A 15,506-nucleotide genomic window follows, 5' to 3' on the forward strand; every position below is an offset into this window, starting at 1 on the left:
TGTGATTAACGTGTGCAGTAAATTCACAATCTGTGATCAAAACGAATCCGGTTTAGCTCTGTTGACTCATCTTTTCTAAGCAAGCTCAGCAAGTACATTTTACTCCTCTTTTTAAATGCTTCCTTTCCTCCGGTCAGAAGATGTTACTTTTTTTTTTTTTTTTTTTTTTTTTGGTCACTTTCTTCCCTGTTAATTTTTTGAGGGCTTTTTTTTGTTTGTTTATCTCTAAGTTTACTTTTCTGTTGTTGCTGGCAGAGCATATTGACTTTCTCTGGAAGGCAGCATGGCATCTCAGGAAAGGATAGGATTTTGAATCAGCCAGGCATGGGTTTGAATGCCAGCTCTGTGGCTGTGAGCTAGTTTTTAATCTTTCTGAGCTCCTCAGGATACGGGCTGTTGTGTTTATTTAATTATATATACCATGTGAAACACAGCCTTAAGTATTCTGCACATAACAGGCCCTCAGTGAAATGCTGATCTGTGTCCCTCATTTAGATTCTAAATTCCACAAAACAAAATCATCAAGTTTCCCAGTGGCCTTATTCAACACTGGGAGACCACACGTACAGGGAGGACCCTTCTCTATTCAGTCATCGCCATTATCATGCCTCATTCCCCCCTTCAAATTCTCACTTTGCTCATTCCAGTTACATTTTTTGGTAACAGTTTTCATTCTTTTTGAAAGAATCTTTATTCAGGAGGCCGGCCACCTGGGGAGAAGGCAGACTCTGGTCCAAAAGCCAGCTCCACGGTTTCTGCCTAGCCAAGAAGGCTTTAAAGGGACTGGGCGTGGTTAATTAGGGAGGGGGTGCGGTGGCCTGTAACGTTTCCTGATTCCGTGTAGGTTCAGTGGTGCCTCTTTACAGCTTTCAGTGCCTGGCGGTTGAGCAAGAGGTCTAATTCCTGTCTGTGATGGGTGAGGGCTTTCTGCTCTCTCATTAACTGTATGATGCCACATAACACTCTGGTCATCAGTTCCTCATCTTCCAGTGTCTGTACTGATCCCTCTCCAAATCTTTTTCCTCATTGTAGTTGAAAGATCTTTACAAAACCCAATTTTCATTCTGGACCCTCCTACTGTTTAACGTTTCTTTTTGCAGACTTGGGACCCAGCGCTAGCGCGAGTTGCGCAAACATGGGCAAGAAACTGTCAGTTTGTACACAACGTTCAGCTGCATTCAAGCTACAAGCTGCATCCAAATTTCTCCTCTCTGGGAGAAAACATCTGGGCTGGGTCTCTATCCCTGTTTTCTGCATCTTCAGCCATCACAAACTGGTACAATGAAGTTCAGTACTACGACTTCAGGACTCAGAAATGCACCAAAGTCTGTGGCCATTACACTCAGGTAAGTATCTGCCTGCTCCATATTCTCTTGAAACTATCTCTTCAAAGGCAAAGAGAAAACTGGAATCTGGTGTTAAGAAAATATAGAGTAAGCTGGTGTGCCTGTACATGTCAGAGAGTAGAGCTTACAAGCTTACCTAAAAAATAAAAAAAATGGAGCAGACTTCAATAGCAGAAGGGGTGGTGCTTGAAGAGGTTAGTTACGTGTTTAAATGCAAAAGGTGAGGCTCACCAATCTGGACAGACTTTGAATATTTTGGTAACAGCTGCCTGCCTGGGGCACTTTGTTCCATTTGTGAGCAATCAGAGGACTTTATGAGTGAATGGATTTTCAGGTATGCGTCCTCTATAAAATTTGAGGCAGTTGATTGGGGTCTATAAAATTGGGAGAAACAAGCCTCTCAGACAGAAGCATCAATTCCATAGCCTCCTATTCCTTCAAACATGAACCGAGAGCCTGTGATGGGTCACACAAGGAAGAGAAAAACAATGGTGAGGCCAACATGTAAATTTGTGTAAACCATTCTGTGGCTATTCCGCCCCCATTGAGATTTTTTTTTTCACTCAGGTTGGTTTTGGTTTCCTAGCCCTAAGGCATGTTTGCAACGTGATGTCAACAAGTCCCTAGGGTAGCATGTCTATCGTCTTACTATCCTGCCTCCTGATCCTGGTCACATTTCATTTATTTACTTTTCTTCCTGGCAGTCCTTGTCAAGCCAATAAGTAAGGGTGCTGAACCTATGTCTGACTGCTTCTTATATACAAAAATGTGCTGAAGTGAGGAATGAGGGTACAAACATTTCTAACAAGGCAGTTAACTTGGAATAATAGGTGTTTTTAAAGAGCAAAATGTTGTTGGAAAAAGTCTCAGGGCAGCTCAGCCTCATAGAGCCTCTGATCACGCTGGTGTTATTACAGGTGAAACAAGTTTGGCACAGATATTTACTATTATGATGTGAGGGGAAGGGCGGATTTCAGTGAAATTTTCATCTCTAGATTATTATAGGCAAGAATGAGCTATCAAACCACCCGCAATATTGGTCCCTTTCCTGAAAATATGAGTTAGGTTTCCCCTAGACTCATCCCATAAACAATTAATCTTGGCTTATGTTTACAAAAAATTTTAACCAGAAAAGTGATTCCATCAGAATCCCAAAAGTCCTAGAAGGCAAGAAAGCTAAATCCAGTTTGCCCACAAGCGGCACTGGTACCATTAAACATTGCACCATTTACATTTTTTTTTTAACTTTATTATCTATTTTGAGAGAGAGACAGCATGAGCAGGGGAGGGGTAGAGAGAGAGAGAATCCCAAGCAGGCTCCACACTGTCAGCACAGCCTGATAGGGGCCTTAAACCCATGAAACCGTGAGATCATGATCTGAGCTGAGATAAAGAGTCGAACACTTAATCGACTGAGCCACCCAGGCGCCCCAACATTGCACTGTTTAAGTCTCCAAAAATAATTGTCAGTTTGAGGGTACGGACTCTCATTCAGTGTTTAAGCTTCTATCATATGCCAGGCACTGTGTAAGGCACTCACTGATCATATGTCTTAGTGCAGATTCCTGCAAAACAGAGCCTGGAACAATAGCTTATGTCCTACCGCTTTATTTTTTTAATGTTTATTTGTTTTGAGACAGAAAGCACACAAGCAGAGAGAGGGGGGAGAGAAAATCCCAAGCAGGGTCTCTACTATCAGAGCAGAGACCTGTGTGGGGCTCTACTCATGAATCAAGAGATGCTGACCTGAGCCAAAATCAAGAGTGGGATGCTTAACCAACTGAGCCACCCAGGTGCCCCAGTCCTAACACTTAATTGAGGAGTACAATCATCAAGAAGTAAAAGTGAGGAGAAATGGGGGTGGTACAAGGAATGAGGGACACAGATGGCAATGACCCCTGATCTTTAGGAATTGACCTTCCTTGGGGAGAGACCAATGTGTAAGTGGCTGTAATACAATGCATTGTTGGTGTAATTTGGAGAAACTGACAAGTTGCTATGTGAGCAAAGAGGGCAGAGCAACTTATCTGGCCAAAGGGAGGTATGGAGACATAGGAGTTATTCACACAGCAGGAGCCATATCACTTGGTTCTTGAAAACTAACGGAGAGCTTATCAAATGAAAAAGAAAAGGAGAAGAACTCCAGGCAAAACTGAAAAGGGGTACAAGGTAGACAGTGTGTACAAATGAGCCTTGTACTTCAGAAGCATGGCTAGTAGCTCACCACAACAAATACGCAAAGATCTAAAGACTGTCATATCGGCCACAGACTCCTGAACCATGCAGTTAAGACACTCCATGTCCATCCTTCCAGGGACTCAAAACAAGAGGAGGAAACTTGATTTTACATCCGTCACATAGACCTGAGATTTCAGAGATGGCCCTCCCCAAATTAGCTGGGCTTATTTGTAAATGTTCCCTTTCCATATAGGACAAAAAAAGGAGAGCTAACATTTCAGATATGAGAAAATTCATTTCCTTACATACAGGTATCAGAGCCCAAGCTGAGTGATTCCTAATCTGCTCTCGCAAAGAGACCACTACATTCTACCCCCAATTCTGAAAAGCAAGCCTTTTCCTGGAGAGGAAGTCCAGGGACCCCATGGGTCAGACATAATGCATCCACAGCAACCATTTTTTTTTTAAATGTTTATTTATTTTTGAGAGACAGAGTCCAAGCAGGGGAGGGGCAGAAAGAGAGGGAGACACAGAATCTGAAGCAGGCTCCAGGGCCTAAGCTGTCAGCACAGAGCCAAATGGGAGGCTGGAACCCACGAACCATGAGATCACGACCAGAGGTTTAAGCAACTGAGCCACCTAGGTGCCCCCGCAGCAACCACTTTTAAGTGAGTGTGGTACTCAGCTCTCCGTGGTTAAAGAAACCATTCAAATCTTATCACAAACCTGTCAGAGAACCACTGTCATCCATAGATGAGACAACAGGCTCAGAGAAGTTAGGAAGTTGTTTTCCCACATCTTACGTGCCCACTTGTGTAGACCTAACCTCAGCTGGTCCACCTTAGACCCCCTGAAAACAAACCCTAGTCCCCCTGCATGGTCCCATTTCTGCTCCAACAAGATGAGAGAAACTATCATGAACCAGGAGAAACAAGTCAAACTAAAAGCATAAATATGCATTGGTGGGAAAGGAACTGTCCACCTAAAGAAGAAGGTGATTCTGGGGTGCCTGAATGGTTCAGTCTGTCTACAGCTCAGGTCATGATCTCAGTTCGTGAGATGGAGCCCCACTTGGGGCTCTGTGCTGTCAGCACAGAGCCTGCACGGGATCCTCTGTCTCCCTTTCTCTGCTCCTCTCCCCCCACTTCAAAAATAAACATTAAAAAAAGAGAAGAAGGTGGTTCATAGAACCGCTACAGCAGATGATAAAAAACTTCAGTTCTCCTTAAAGAAGTTAGGGGTGAATGCTATCTCCGGTATTGAAGAAGTGAATATGTTCACAAACCAAGGAATGGCGATCCACTTCCATGAGCCTAAAGTTCAGGCATCTGGGGCAGTAAACACTTTCACATTCCAGGCCATACTGAGACCAAGCAGTTGACAGAAATTCTGCCCAGTATCTTAAACCAACTTGGTGCAGTCTGGCTAGTTTGGGAAGACCAGCTGAAGCTCTGCCCACACAGTCCCTGGACAGAAAAGCACCACTCGCTACCGGAGAGGAGGAGGAGAATGAAGTTCTAGATCTTGTGGAGAATTTTGATGAAGCTTCCAAGAAGGAAGCAAACTGAACGGAGTCAACTTCTGAAGATAGAGCTTGAAGAAGTTACTGGGAGCTGCTATTTTGTACTATGACTGCTTTTTAGAATTCTGTTCATGGATCTGATAAAATCTAGATCTCTAATATTTTTAAGCCCAAGCCCCTTGGACAGCGTAGCATTTTTTAGTTTTTGCTTATACACAATTCATTCTTTGCAGCTAATTAAGCTGAAGAGGCCTGAGAATAAAGTTTGAAACAAGGTTAATAAAGTTTTTTTGCCGGGGTGCTTGGGTGGCTCAGTCAGTTGGGCGTCCGACTTCAGCTCAGGTCATGATCTCACAGTCTGTAAGTTCGAGCCCCGTGTCGGGCTCTGTGCTGACAGCTCAGAGCCTGGAGCTTGTTTCGGAGTCTGTGTGTCTCTCTCTCTGACCCTCCCCTGTTGATGCTCTGTCTCTCTCTGTCTCAAAAATAAACATTAAAAATAAGGGGTTTTTTTTGCCTAGTTAAAAAAAAAAGAAGAAGAAGAAGGATTTGTTTGCCCAGTGTCACAAAACTAATAAGAGGAAGAGCTGGGATCCAGATATCAGTTATGTTGTAAGGATTAAGTAATGGAATGTTTGTAAGTTATAATAAAGTGCTGCTACTTAGGCATTAAACAAAGGTTAGATCTCCTCCATGAGCTGGTTTTCCGCCAATTATATAGGAAGAACACTTTGACAGCTTGGTTAAAGATGCCTTTACATTAAAATTTGATGTTTTCATCCTTGTAAGAAATCTTTTGGGAGATTCAAGACTACTCAGTTGCCATTGTAAATTCTTGCTAGAAATTACCTCAAGTGGCTATTAAAATAGCCCACTTATCCTCATCTTCTATTAATAAAAAACAAGCTATTTTCAGATTTTGGCTGGTGAGGGGTGATTGTACAGAGTAAAGATAATAGATTTAGATCCAATCATTATCTCCTAAAGATGTGATATTTCTTGGCACATGAGGTCCACACATTAGCTTTGTCTTCACTAGAGATAGATTTGCACTAAGAATTTTGGTATATTAATATGGGAGATTAGATATTTTATTGCTGGCAGCTCACCTTTATAACATTTGGTAACAGAATGGTTTGACTTAAGTGTTTGGGCGGGGCAGCAGTTTAGGTGTGGTAGTGCTGAGAATGCCCACTAGATGGCACCATTGATCGCATTTTTGGTTTTAGCCCTACCTCCCCGACCAACCGCTACCCGCTTATTTTTACACTGTTACAGACCAATAAAGTGGGACATGTTTCACAGTTTCTCTACCTGGTTTTATATATGTTGCAGCGTTACCATACTCCTGATAATAGTGCCTGATAATGAGTCGGATGGACTCATACTGAGACTTGAAAGATGGTGGGAAGGGGGTGTTAACTCCAAAGGAGTGACATACCTGCCCCTAGTAGGTTCCCCAGATGTGCCGTTTTTGTTAGAAAGGCTTTTGTTAGAAAAGCAGGCTTTCCCTGCTTCTGCTAGAAGGGAAAACAGCATCTTGCTCAGGGCATGGATTGCCCTCATAGTACTTTGTGGTCAAGTAGAAGTACGTTCCAACTTCCACCAATAAAAATAGAGGCAATACTTCTTTAGTGATGTGTTAAACATGATGTTGCACGTAAAGTGCTTAACATTACCTTGGCACCAAGTAAATTCCCAATAATCAGTAGTTCTCATTATTTTTTTTATAATTAGGTTTATTTTTTTTTTTACCATATTTAAAGAAATGAAAGCACACAATAGGAATCTGCCTGAAACAAGAGAGTTTTCAAAGATTTTAAAACAAGAAAATTAGTAGAGAATAAAACATGAACATTTGCTGACTGCTTGCCATGTGCCAGCAGCTGTTCTAAGCACTTTACTATCCCATTTAAAATGTCAAAATAAGCCTTAGAGTTGAGAGCGTTATCCTCACTAAATAGTCGAGGAAGCAAAGGGCAAGGTCGCACAGTGAGTGGCCAAGCTGGAATATGAACTCAGTCTTTGTGGCCCCAGAGCCCACAAGTTGAAGCCAGAATCTGAGTGTCCATACAGCCTTTAAAAAAAATTTTTTTTAACGTTTTTTTTTGTTTGTTTTTTTATTTGAGAGACAGAGACAGAGTGCAAGCCGGGAGGGACAGAGATAGAGGGAGACACAGAATCCAAAGCAGGCTCCAGGCTGTGAGCTGTCAGCACAGAGCCCATCGTGGGGCTCCAACTCACAGACCACGAAATCATGACCTGAGCCAAAGTCCGATTTTTTGTTTTTGTTTTTTTTAATGTTTATTCTTGAGAGAGAGGCAGAGTACAAGTGGAAGAAGGGCAGAGAGAGGGAGACACAGAATCTGAAGCAGGGTCCAGGCCCTGAGCTGTCAGCACAGAGCCCCATGTGGGGCTTGAACCCATGAACTGTGAGATCATGACCTGAGCTGAACTCAGATGCTTAGCTGAGCCACCCAAGTGCCCTGTCAATGTCCATAAAGGTTTTAACAAGAGACCAACTTGAATGGATAACTAAACTGTGGGACATCCATGCAATCAAGAAGTGAACCCAACAGTATGAATGGGTCTCAAATACTTATGCTCAGTGAAAGATGCCAGAGTGAAAAAAAACTTTTAAACTGACCCCATTTATATAAAATTCTGGGAAAAAGCAAAAGTAGAGAGACAGAGAACAGATTAGTGATTGTCAGGGGGTGGGGGTAGGAGCCAACCACAAAGGAACACAAGGGAACTTTCTGGGGTGATGGAAATATTCTAGGTCTTGAATATGGCGGTGGCTACACAACTATGTTTTTATCAAAATTCATGGAACTGTACACCTAAAAAGGATGGACTTTATTGTGTTAATTACAAGTTGACTTTAAAGAAGAAAACACCAATGAAAACAAAATGGTAACTAACACTGCATGCCCTTGGAAAAAAAGAGACTGGAAAAGAAAAGTAAAAGACAGTAAAACAAAAGAAACAGCATTAAAGGTGTGTGTGTGGGAAGCCCAAAGATATAGAATACTTGAGATAAAACAAACCCCGGAGAAAGTGCTCAAAGACCAAAGGAGAAAAAATAAATACAAAATGATTGATAGTGGTGATAGTAAAAGGAATACAGACAACATTGCACCCAATTAGCATGCATAATAATCACCTGAGGAACTTGTTAAAATATAGATTTTGTTCTTTCTTAGGGCTAAGTAATATTCCTATATATGTAATACATTTTCCTGAAGAAGAAATTCTGGTATTTGCAACAACATGGATGGACCTAGAGGGTATTATGCTAGTGAAATAAGTCAGGCCAAGAAAGGCAAATACCATATGGTCTCACATATATGTGGAATCTAAACAAGAAACAAACTCTTAGAAAGAGAGAAAAGACTAGTGGTTGTTGGGGAGACAAATGAGTAAATGTGGTCAAAAGCTCAAACTTACAGTTATAAAATAACTAAGTCCTGGGGATGTAAAGTACAGCATGTCAACTATAGTTAACATCATATTGTATATTTGAGAGTTCCTAAGAGAGTAAGTCTTAAAAGTTCTCATCACAAGAAAAAAAATTTGTAACTATATGGTGATGGATGTGTCAAATAACAAAAGTTCAACCAAGTAAAATTTAAAGATCTAATTGGTTTTATGAACTAATCCATGAATCAGGTAGCATCCCATCTAGCAAGTAGAGGGGAGCTTTAAAGGGCTATAGAAAGGGAAAGGTGTTTTTAAAAATATATATATATATATATATATTTATTTGGGTTGGGGGCGGGGAAGAGAGTGAGGAGGAGAGAGAGTGTCAGGCAGGCTTGCATCAGTACAGAGCTCGACGTGGGGCTCGATCCCACAAACCGTGAGATCATGACCTGAGCCAAAGTCAAGAGTTGGATGCTCAACTGACTGAGCCACCCCGGCACCCAAAGGAGTGCATTTAATTGCTGGCTTATCTCTAGTGTCTAGATACTAGCTCTTTAAACAGCTTTTTTCGTTAGGCTCCATTGACACCAAACACTCTTGGTTAAGACGAGCTATGTAATTTGTGGGGCCAGGTGCAAAATGAAAATGTAAAGTCCCTTGTTCAAAAGTCAGGGGGAAAATGCCACTAAATGTGGGAAAATAGGTGACAACGTTGAACTAAATCAAGTATGGAGTCTTCCCACTGTGGAGTCCAGGGTGACAGCATAGGCCCCTCTCCCTGAAGAAGCTGGCTCTGTTCTTGGTTTTCCTCCTGTGCCACTCACCACCCTTTTTCCATCTAGCCTTGATCTAGATAATAATCTAGAGACGGTCACATTCAGCAGCAAAGTCACTCTGCACTTGGATGTTTAATTAGGCGTCTCAAAGGGAATGGGACTTGAACGGAAGCCCTGTCCATATTCCCACCCACCCTGCTCCTTCCCTTCCCCCATCTCAGTAAATGTTACTCAGGCCCCAAATGTTCCGTCTCACCTCACACTCAAGGCAAAAGCAAAGCCTTTCAGCGGTACCTAGAGCTAAAGCATGAACGTGACGGATTCCCAGGAACCCGCGACCGCCACCCAAGTGTGGGTCACCGTCTTCTCTTGCTTGCACCCCTGGAACAGCCTCCCAAATGCCCTCCCTCTTTCTTCCCTTGCTCTTCTCAGTCCATTTACTTCATGACAACCAAGTGATCTTTCTGACGCAAAAAGGAGCCTGTGCTCACTTGCCTACGAGATTCCCCACGACCTGCCCATCTGCCTCCTTCCTTAATGCCAACGACTCTCCCCACTCACTGGATCCCAGCTCTGCCTGCTTCTTTCTGCCACTGTCACCGCCGCGCTGTCCCACCTCAGGGCCTCTGTGCCGCTGCTGTCTCCACATGGAAGGCTCTTCCTCCCACGTTGCGGTCTCCTGCGAGGTCATCCCCAGCGCTGCCCCCTGCAGGCCTCAGCTCCAAGGCCTCCTCCAGCGCCCCTTCTCTGGGCTCTCAGGATGGGCCCCCCACCCCAGCACTCTCTATTTTATTTTATTTCAAATGCCAAAATGATCTTAGTATCATTTATATGTTTATTTCACACACCCACACCCCAATAATAATTACAAGTCTTGTTTCTGAGTTCTCAGCACCTAGGAGTCCCCTGGTAATAACTGCTCCACCTAAACAAGAGTGAACACACCTCACCGCGTTTATGAAGTCCTAATCATACTCCAATGTTCACTTTATCGTCTCTCTCTCTCGCTACAAATCCTTATTTCAGGTTGTTTGGGCGGCTAGTTACAAAGTGGGCTGTGCAGTACAGTATTGTCCCAGCGTTCATGGCACCAGTATTTCCCACGGAGCGCTTTTCATATGCAACTACGGACCAGGGTAAGTACCCAAATCGATTCTTCTAAGAAAAACTTCTTAAATCTATTTTAGAAGTATTAATCTTCATTACAGAAAATTGGGATAATAAAGAAAAGGTAAAAAAGAAAATTAATATCCCCTTAATTCCTCTAACCTAGAGATCTACTCCATTAACATCTGGTACATTTTTTAAAAAAATATACATGTGTGTTTGTGTGTCTTTGTGCACCCCTTACAAATGCTATATAAATACACACACAACATATATGTTTAGAGTGGCAACACTAAAATGTTTGCAGGGACATAGATTAATTGGAAATGATAATGATACCACGGAATAGGAGGACTGATGTTACTCTATTGGTTTATTAAAAACTTGGCATGTTTTACAGAATTTTCAAAGCAAAAATAAATTGAGAATTAAATTTCTCAATTTATGTAATTTATTTCATTTACTTCTGAAAGTTTTGTTTTTGAAACGGATACAATTTTTCTCCCTTTGGAAAACAGAGTAGACCCATGATATGCCACCTACCACCTTTCTTTTCTTTTCTTTCTTTTTTTTTTTTTTTTTTTTTTTTTTTTTTTTTTTTTTTTTTTTTTTTACCATTTATTCATTTTTGAGAGATACAGAGCATGAGTGGGGAAGGGGCAGAGAGAGGGGGACACAGAATCCGAAACAGGCTCCAGGCTCTGAGGTGTCAGCACAGAGCCCAATGAGGGCTGGAACTCTTGAACTGCCAGATCAGGACCTGAGCCAAAGTCGGACACTCAACGCTCAACCAGCTGAGCCACCCAGGCGCCCCTCCCCCCACCTTTCTTTAAACTTCTATATGTATGCTTATGCATCAAACACATTATTTCGAAAATGGATATCATACTGGAAATGCACAGTTTCTACTTTTTACTTAAAATTATACCATGAGCATTTTCCACATCATTAAAATTTTAAACGTGGTATCAATAATTATAAAAATATGAGAGTACTGTTTCATGAGGATGATGCCAAAGGTGAAGAAGGAAGTCCCTGCCCCTCCCAAAGCCAAAGCAAAGGCTTTGAAGACCAAGAAAGTGGTGCTGAAAGACATTCACAGGCACTTAAAAAAAGATCCACATGTCTGCTACCTTCCAATGGCCCGAGACACTGAGTCTCCGAATGCAGCCCAAGTATCTTTGAACAAGTGCTCCCGGGAGAAACAAGCTTGACCACTATGTCATCATCAAGTTCCCCCAACTACCAAGTCGACCATGAAGAAAGTAGAAGACAAAACACTTGTGTTCATTGTGGTGCCACCAAGCATCAGATCAGACAGGCTGTGAAGAAGCTCTATGACATTGACATGGCCAAGGTCAACATCCTGATCAGGCCCAATGGAGAGAAGGCATATGTTTGACTGGCTCCTGACTATGATGCTTTGGATGTTCTCAACAAAATTGTGATCATGTAAACTGAATCCAGCTGGTTAAATATAAATATAAATCTTTTCACCATAAAAAAAAAAAATGAGAGTAATACTGATAAAATATTTACCATATGTTAAGCACTTTTCTAAGTGCTTCATACATATTAACTTACTTAATCTTCATGAAAAGTCTTGAGATGGGTCCTGTTACCATCCCTGTTTGGCAGATAAGAAAACTGAGGCACTGAGGAGTGAGTAGTCTACCAGGGTTCCACAGTTGGTGACACTATGTCATAATGTCTGTGGACTGGACATAGTGTCTATGTTACTGGACTGTGACCTGGGCTGTCTGGCTTCTGAGTCTGTGCTTAGGTGGTCACATGACAGCTCATCCTATTGAAGAAGTTAGATTGTTGTCTGCATTTTCTTTTAATATTAGATGAACAACCTTGAATGTAAGTCTTCAGTCACATCTATTTCCCTACAATTTCTAGAAATAGTATACTAAGTAAAAGGTGTGAACATCTTTATGTTTTTAAAAGTGCTTATGGCCAAATTATTCTACACTATTATTATATCAATTTATGCTTCTTCATTAGTACTGGATATTATAATTTTTTAGTATTTGCTAATTTGAAAGAAACTGTTATTTTATGTTTCTTTTGCATCTCTTTGACCACTGGTGATTATAAATTTTCACCTGATTTCTTATTTACATTCCTTCTTTTGTGAACCATATGGTCTGCTCATTTTTCTACCAGAGTCATTTTCTTAATGATTTATGGTAGTTGTTTATATTTTAAAGCTTTAACTCTTTGCCATATATACACCAATCTTTTTCTTTAATTTGTTGCCCTAGAATTATGTTTGGATTTTACCAATCTTTGGGATTCCAGAAGATGTTAGAGGAAGCCTCTCTTTCTTTCTCTGAAATAATGTTCTGAAGAAACGCTGGATAGTCTGATTGAGTGTAGGTGGGGTAAAAGGATTAAAAGCAGGTGTCATTCAGAAGAGAATAGCTTTGACCTAAAATCCCTAAGTCAGAAAACAAGGAAAACCTAGGAAAAACTAGCCAAAGCCATTAAATCAATCAATGGTGACTCTTCATGACATTTATATAGCTTAATGGTTACGATACAGGGTCTTGAGAACCCACCACCTTGGTTCACTTGACCTTGGACAAGTTACTTAACCTCTCTGAATCTGTTTCCTCTGTAAAAAATCGGGATAATAATAGCACCAGCTACTTATCAAGTAGCTATGAAAATTAAACAAGAAAGTTATGTAAAACACCAACTATATCTAATACCTGGCAATGGTATTACATTATTTGAGATTATAGAGAAGTATTCATAGTTACTATTGTTGTTATAATAAAAAGGCACAAATGGAAATTCTCCTGGTTTAGCCTGACTCTATTTGCCTTTTAGTGTTATAAACAAGAAGTTGTAAAGCTTATAACCGGTTTTAATGCTTCTATAGAGTTAACATTCATTTATTCATACAAATAAGTGGATTCATACAATCATCCAACAAATATTTGTTTACTGAGATGCAAAGGAGAACCAGCCAGACACAGTCCCTGCTTTTATGGAATTTCTATTTCTATGGAATATCTATGGGGCAGATAGACAATAAACTGCATTATGATAGGAGTAATGAAGGAAATACAATATGATACTGTAATCAACACTATCAATTGGCAGGACCCTTTGTTGGATAAAATGATGTATTTAAGCACAGGCATGAAGATTAGAAAGGAACCAGACTCATGAAGAACTTCAGGAACAGATGTCTGCTGCAGAAAACACCTGAAAAGCTTCTGTGGAAAGGATGCAAAAACAGATCAGGGTGCTTGCACCACTGAATCAGATGAAACAGGGAAGGAGGCAGTTCAGCCCTTGCAAGGCGGTGTAGGCCATGGTAAATTTAACTTTATTCACATCCCAAGAGGAATCATCCAAGTATTTTCAGCAAGGGAGTGACAAGACCTGCCTTACATTTGGAGATCACTCTGAATGACATGTGGGAAATGGATTGGAGGCCATAAGGGAGGAGCACAGAGACCAGTTAGGGATGTCCTCATTATCTTCTGCCTTCTCAGCTTGTTTTCCTCCTTCCATGTACAAAAAGTCACATAATTAGCCCACATAATTCTAGGAAGTCCAGTATCCTCTCCATATTTCTGAGATTTCCTAAGAGTGGGGTGCGGGGTGCTTAATTCTCCAGTCACCTGTAACTCAATCTCTGGAGTCATTCATTGCCCAGACCGGTTTTGGCCCCTCCTCCTAGCTGCTACGGGTCATTCTGATCTGCATTTTTCACATACACAACTCTCTCTTCAAGCCCCTGGGCCCCTCTGAGCAAGGCTATCTTGTGATTAGTGGGAGAAAGGATTACAGCACAGAAGAGGAAATGACAACCTTGACTATCTAGTATCTACAGGGTACGAATATACCCTTTGAGAACCCTTACTCATATTTATCTTTTTCTTTAAAGATCTTCTCTCAGGGGGCCTGGCTGCTCAGTCAGTAGAGCATGAGACCCAGGGTCCTGAGTTCGAGTCCCACGTTGGCCAAAGAGATTACTCAAAAAAAAAAAAAAAAAAAAAAAAGTCTTTTCCTCAGTCCCAGGGCCCCAACCCTTTCTCCCTCAGGCTGCCAGGGGAAACACTAAAACTTCCTGCTTCTTTATGGACAGAATACATCAGGGCCCTTTGTGTCAATTGTTCCTATCCAGACAAATCCAGGCCTTTCCAGTAGCATGTTTCTCCCAGTATGAATTGTGCCATTTCCCTAGAATTCACAACTGCTTTTTGTTTTTAGCCAGTTTTTGAAGTAGTAATTTCTCCCTCTTGATAGTTTTCACAATTCAACAAAGAATGAAATAGCATAAATGATTTTATTCTAGAACTTGCCCTCTCAAAGAGTATGGTGCTCTTTAACAATGAAAATATCCCCAGATTAATGTGCACTTTGGGCAATTATTATCAGAATCACTATATTCCTTTGACTGTTTCCCACAGTGTAAAGCAAGCATGAGAGTAAACAGAGTTTCTAAAACAACCTAAATTAATTTGGAGCCAAATAAGATTAGAACACATATTTTGGGTTGGAAAGGAGGTGTTAATGAAAGTAATGTGTCCTTAACTTTGGTTCTTAACCAAAGTTTCTTAAAGGTGTTTCTAAAAAAAGTTTCTAAAGTATTAGGGGAGGGGAGTTGAGTCCATGAACTGGGATTAGAAAAGTTACATCTTTATTTTCACTAACCTCTACTGAAACTATTTTGGGGTGCCTGGGTGGCTCAGTCAGTTAAGTGTCCAACTTCAGCTCACGTCATGATCTCACAGGTCGTGGGTTCAGGCCCTGCATCGGGGTCTGTGCTGACAGCTGTGAGCCTGGAGCCTGCTTCAAATTCTGTGTCTCCCTCTCTCCCTCCCCGTCCCCTGCTCATGCGCTCGCTCTCTCTCTCTCTCAAAAATAAAAAACAATAAACATTAAAAAAAACATTTCATTATGAATGAAGACAACACTTCAGTCGTATCAGCAGTGTGTATGACTCTGTTAGTACTACTTCTATCTTTGTAAATATCAGATATTTTCATATCACATTCTACTCGCAGCAGATAACTCAAAATATGGTTTTAATCTTCATTAAAGTTACTGATTATTAAACTTCTTGCTAGGTCTTATTTAATACTTAATAGGGAAGCACATGTTGTTCTATCACAAACTATGGAGGCT

General features: G+C 41.2%; 1 protein-coding gene and 1 pseudogene across 7 annotated transcripts in view; both read left to right on the forward strand.

Annotated features, from left to right (window-relative positions):
- The window catches only part of GLIPR1 (GLI pathogenesis related 1), an 84,906-nt gene that overhangs the window by 32,242 nt on the left and 37,158 nt on the right, over positions 1-15,506 (forward strand). For all 7 annotated transcript variants that reach the window (XR_007457005.1, XM_049627458.1, XM_049627459.1 and 4 more), the window contains 2 exons: positions 1,101-1,346; positions 10,272-10,381. Coding sequence is in view for 6 of the 7 variants with exons in the window: in XM_049627458.1 (XP_049483415.1) it covers positions 1,101-1,346; positions 10,272-10,381 (356 nt within the window). In the remaining variant the exon portion in view is untranslated. The remainder of the gene's footprint in view (positions 1-1,100; positions 1,347-10,271; positions 10,382-15,506) is intronic.
- On the forward strand, positions 1,353-9,074 carry LOC125920308 (transcription factor BTF3-like; annotated as a pseudogene).

This window comes from Panthera uncia, chromosome B4, assembly GCF_023721935.1.
Source record: "Panthera uncia isolate 11264 chromosome B4, Puncia_PCG_1.0, whole genome shotgun sequence".
NCBI classification, from domain to species: Eukaryota; Metazoa; Chordata; class Mammalia; order Carnivora; family Felidae; genus Panthera; species Panthera uncia.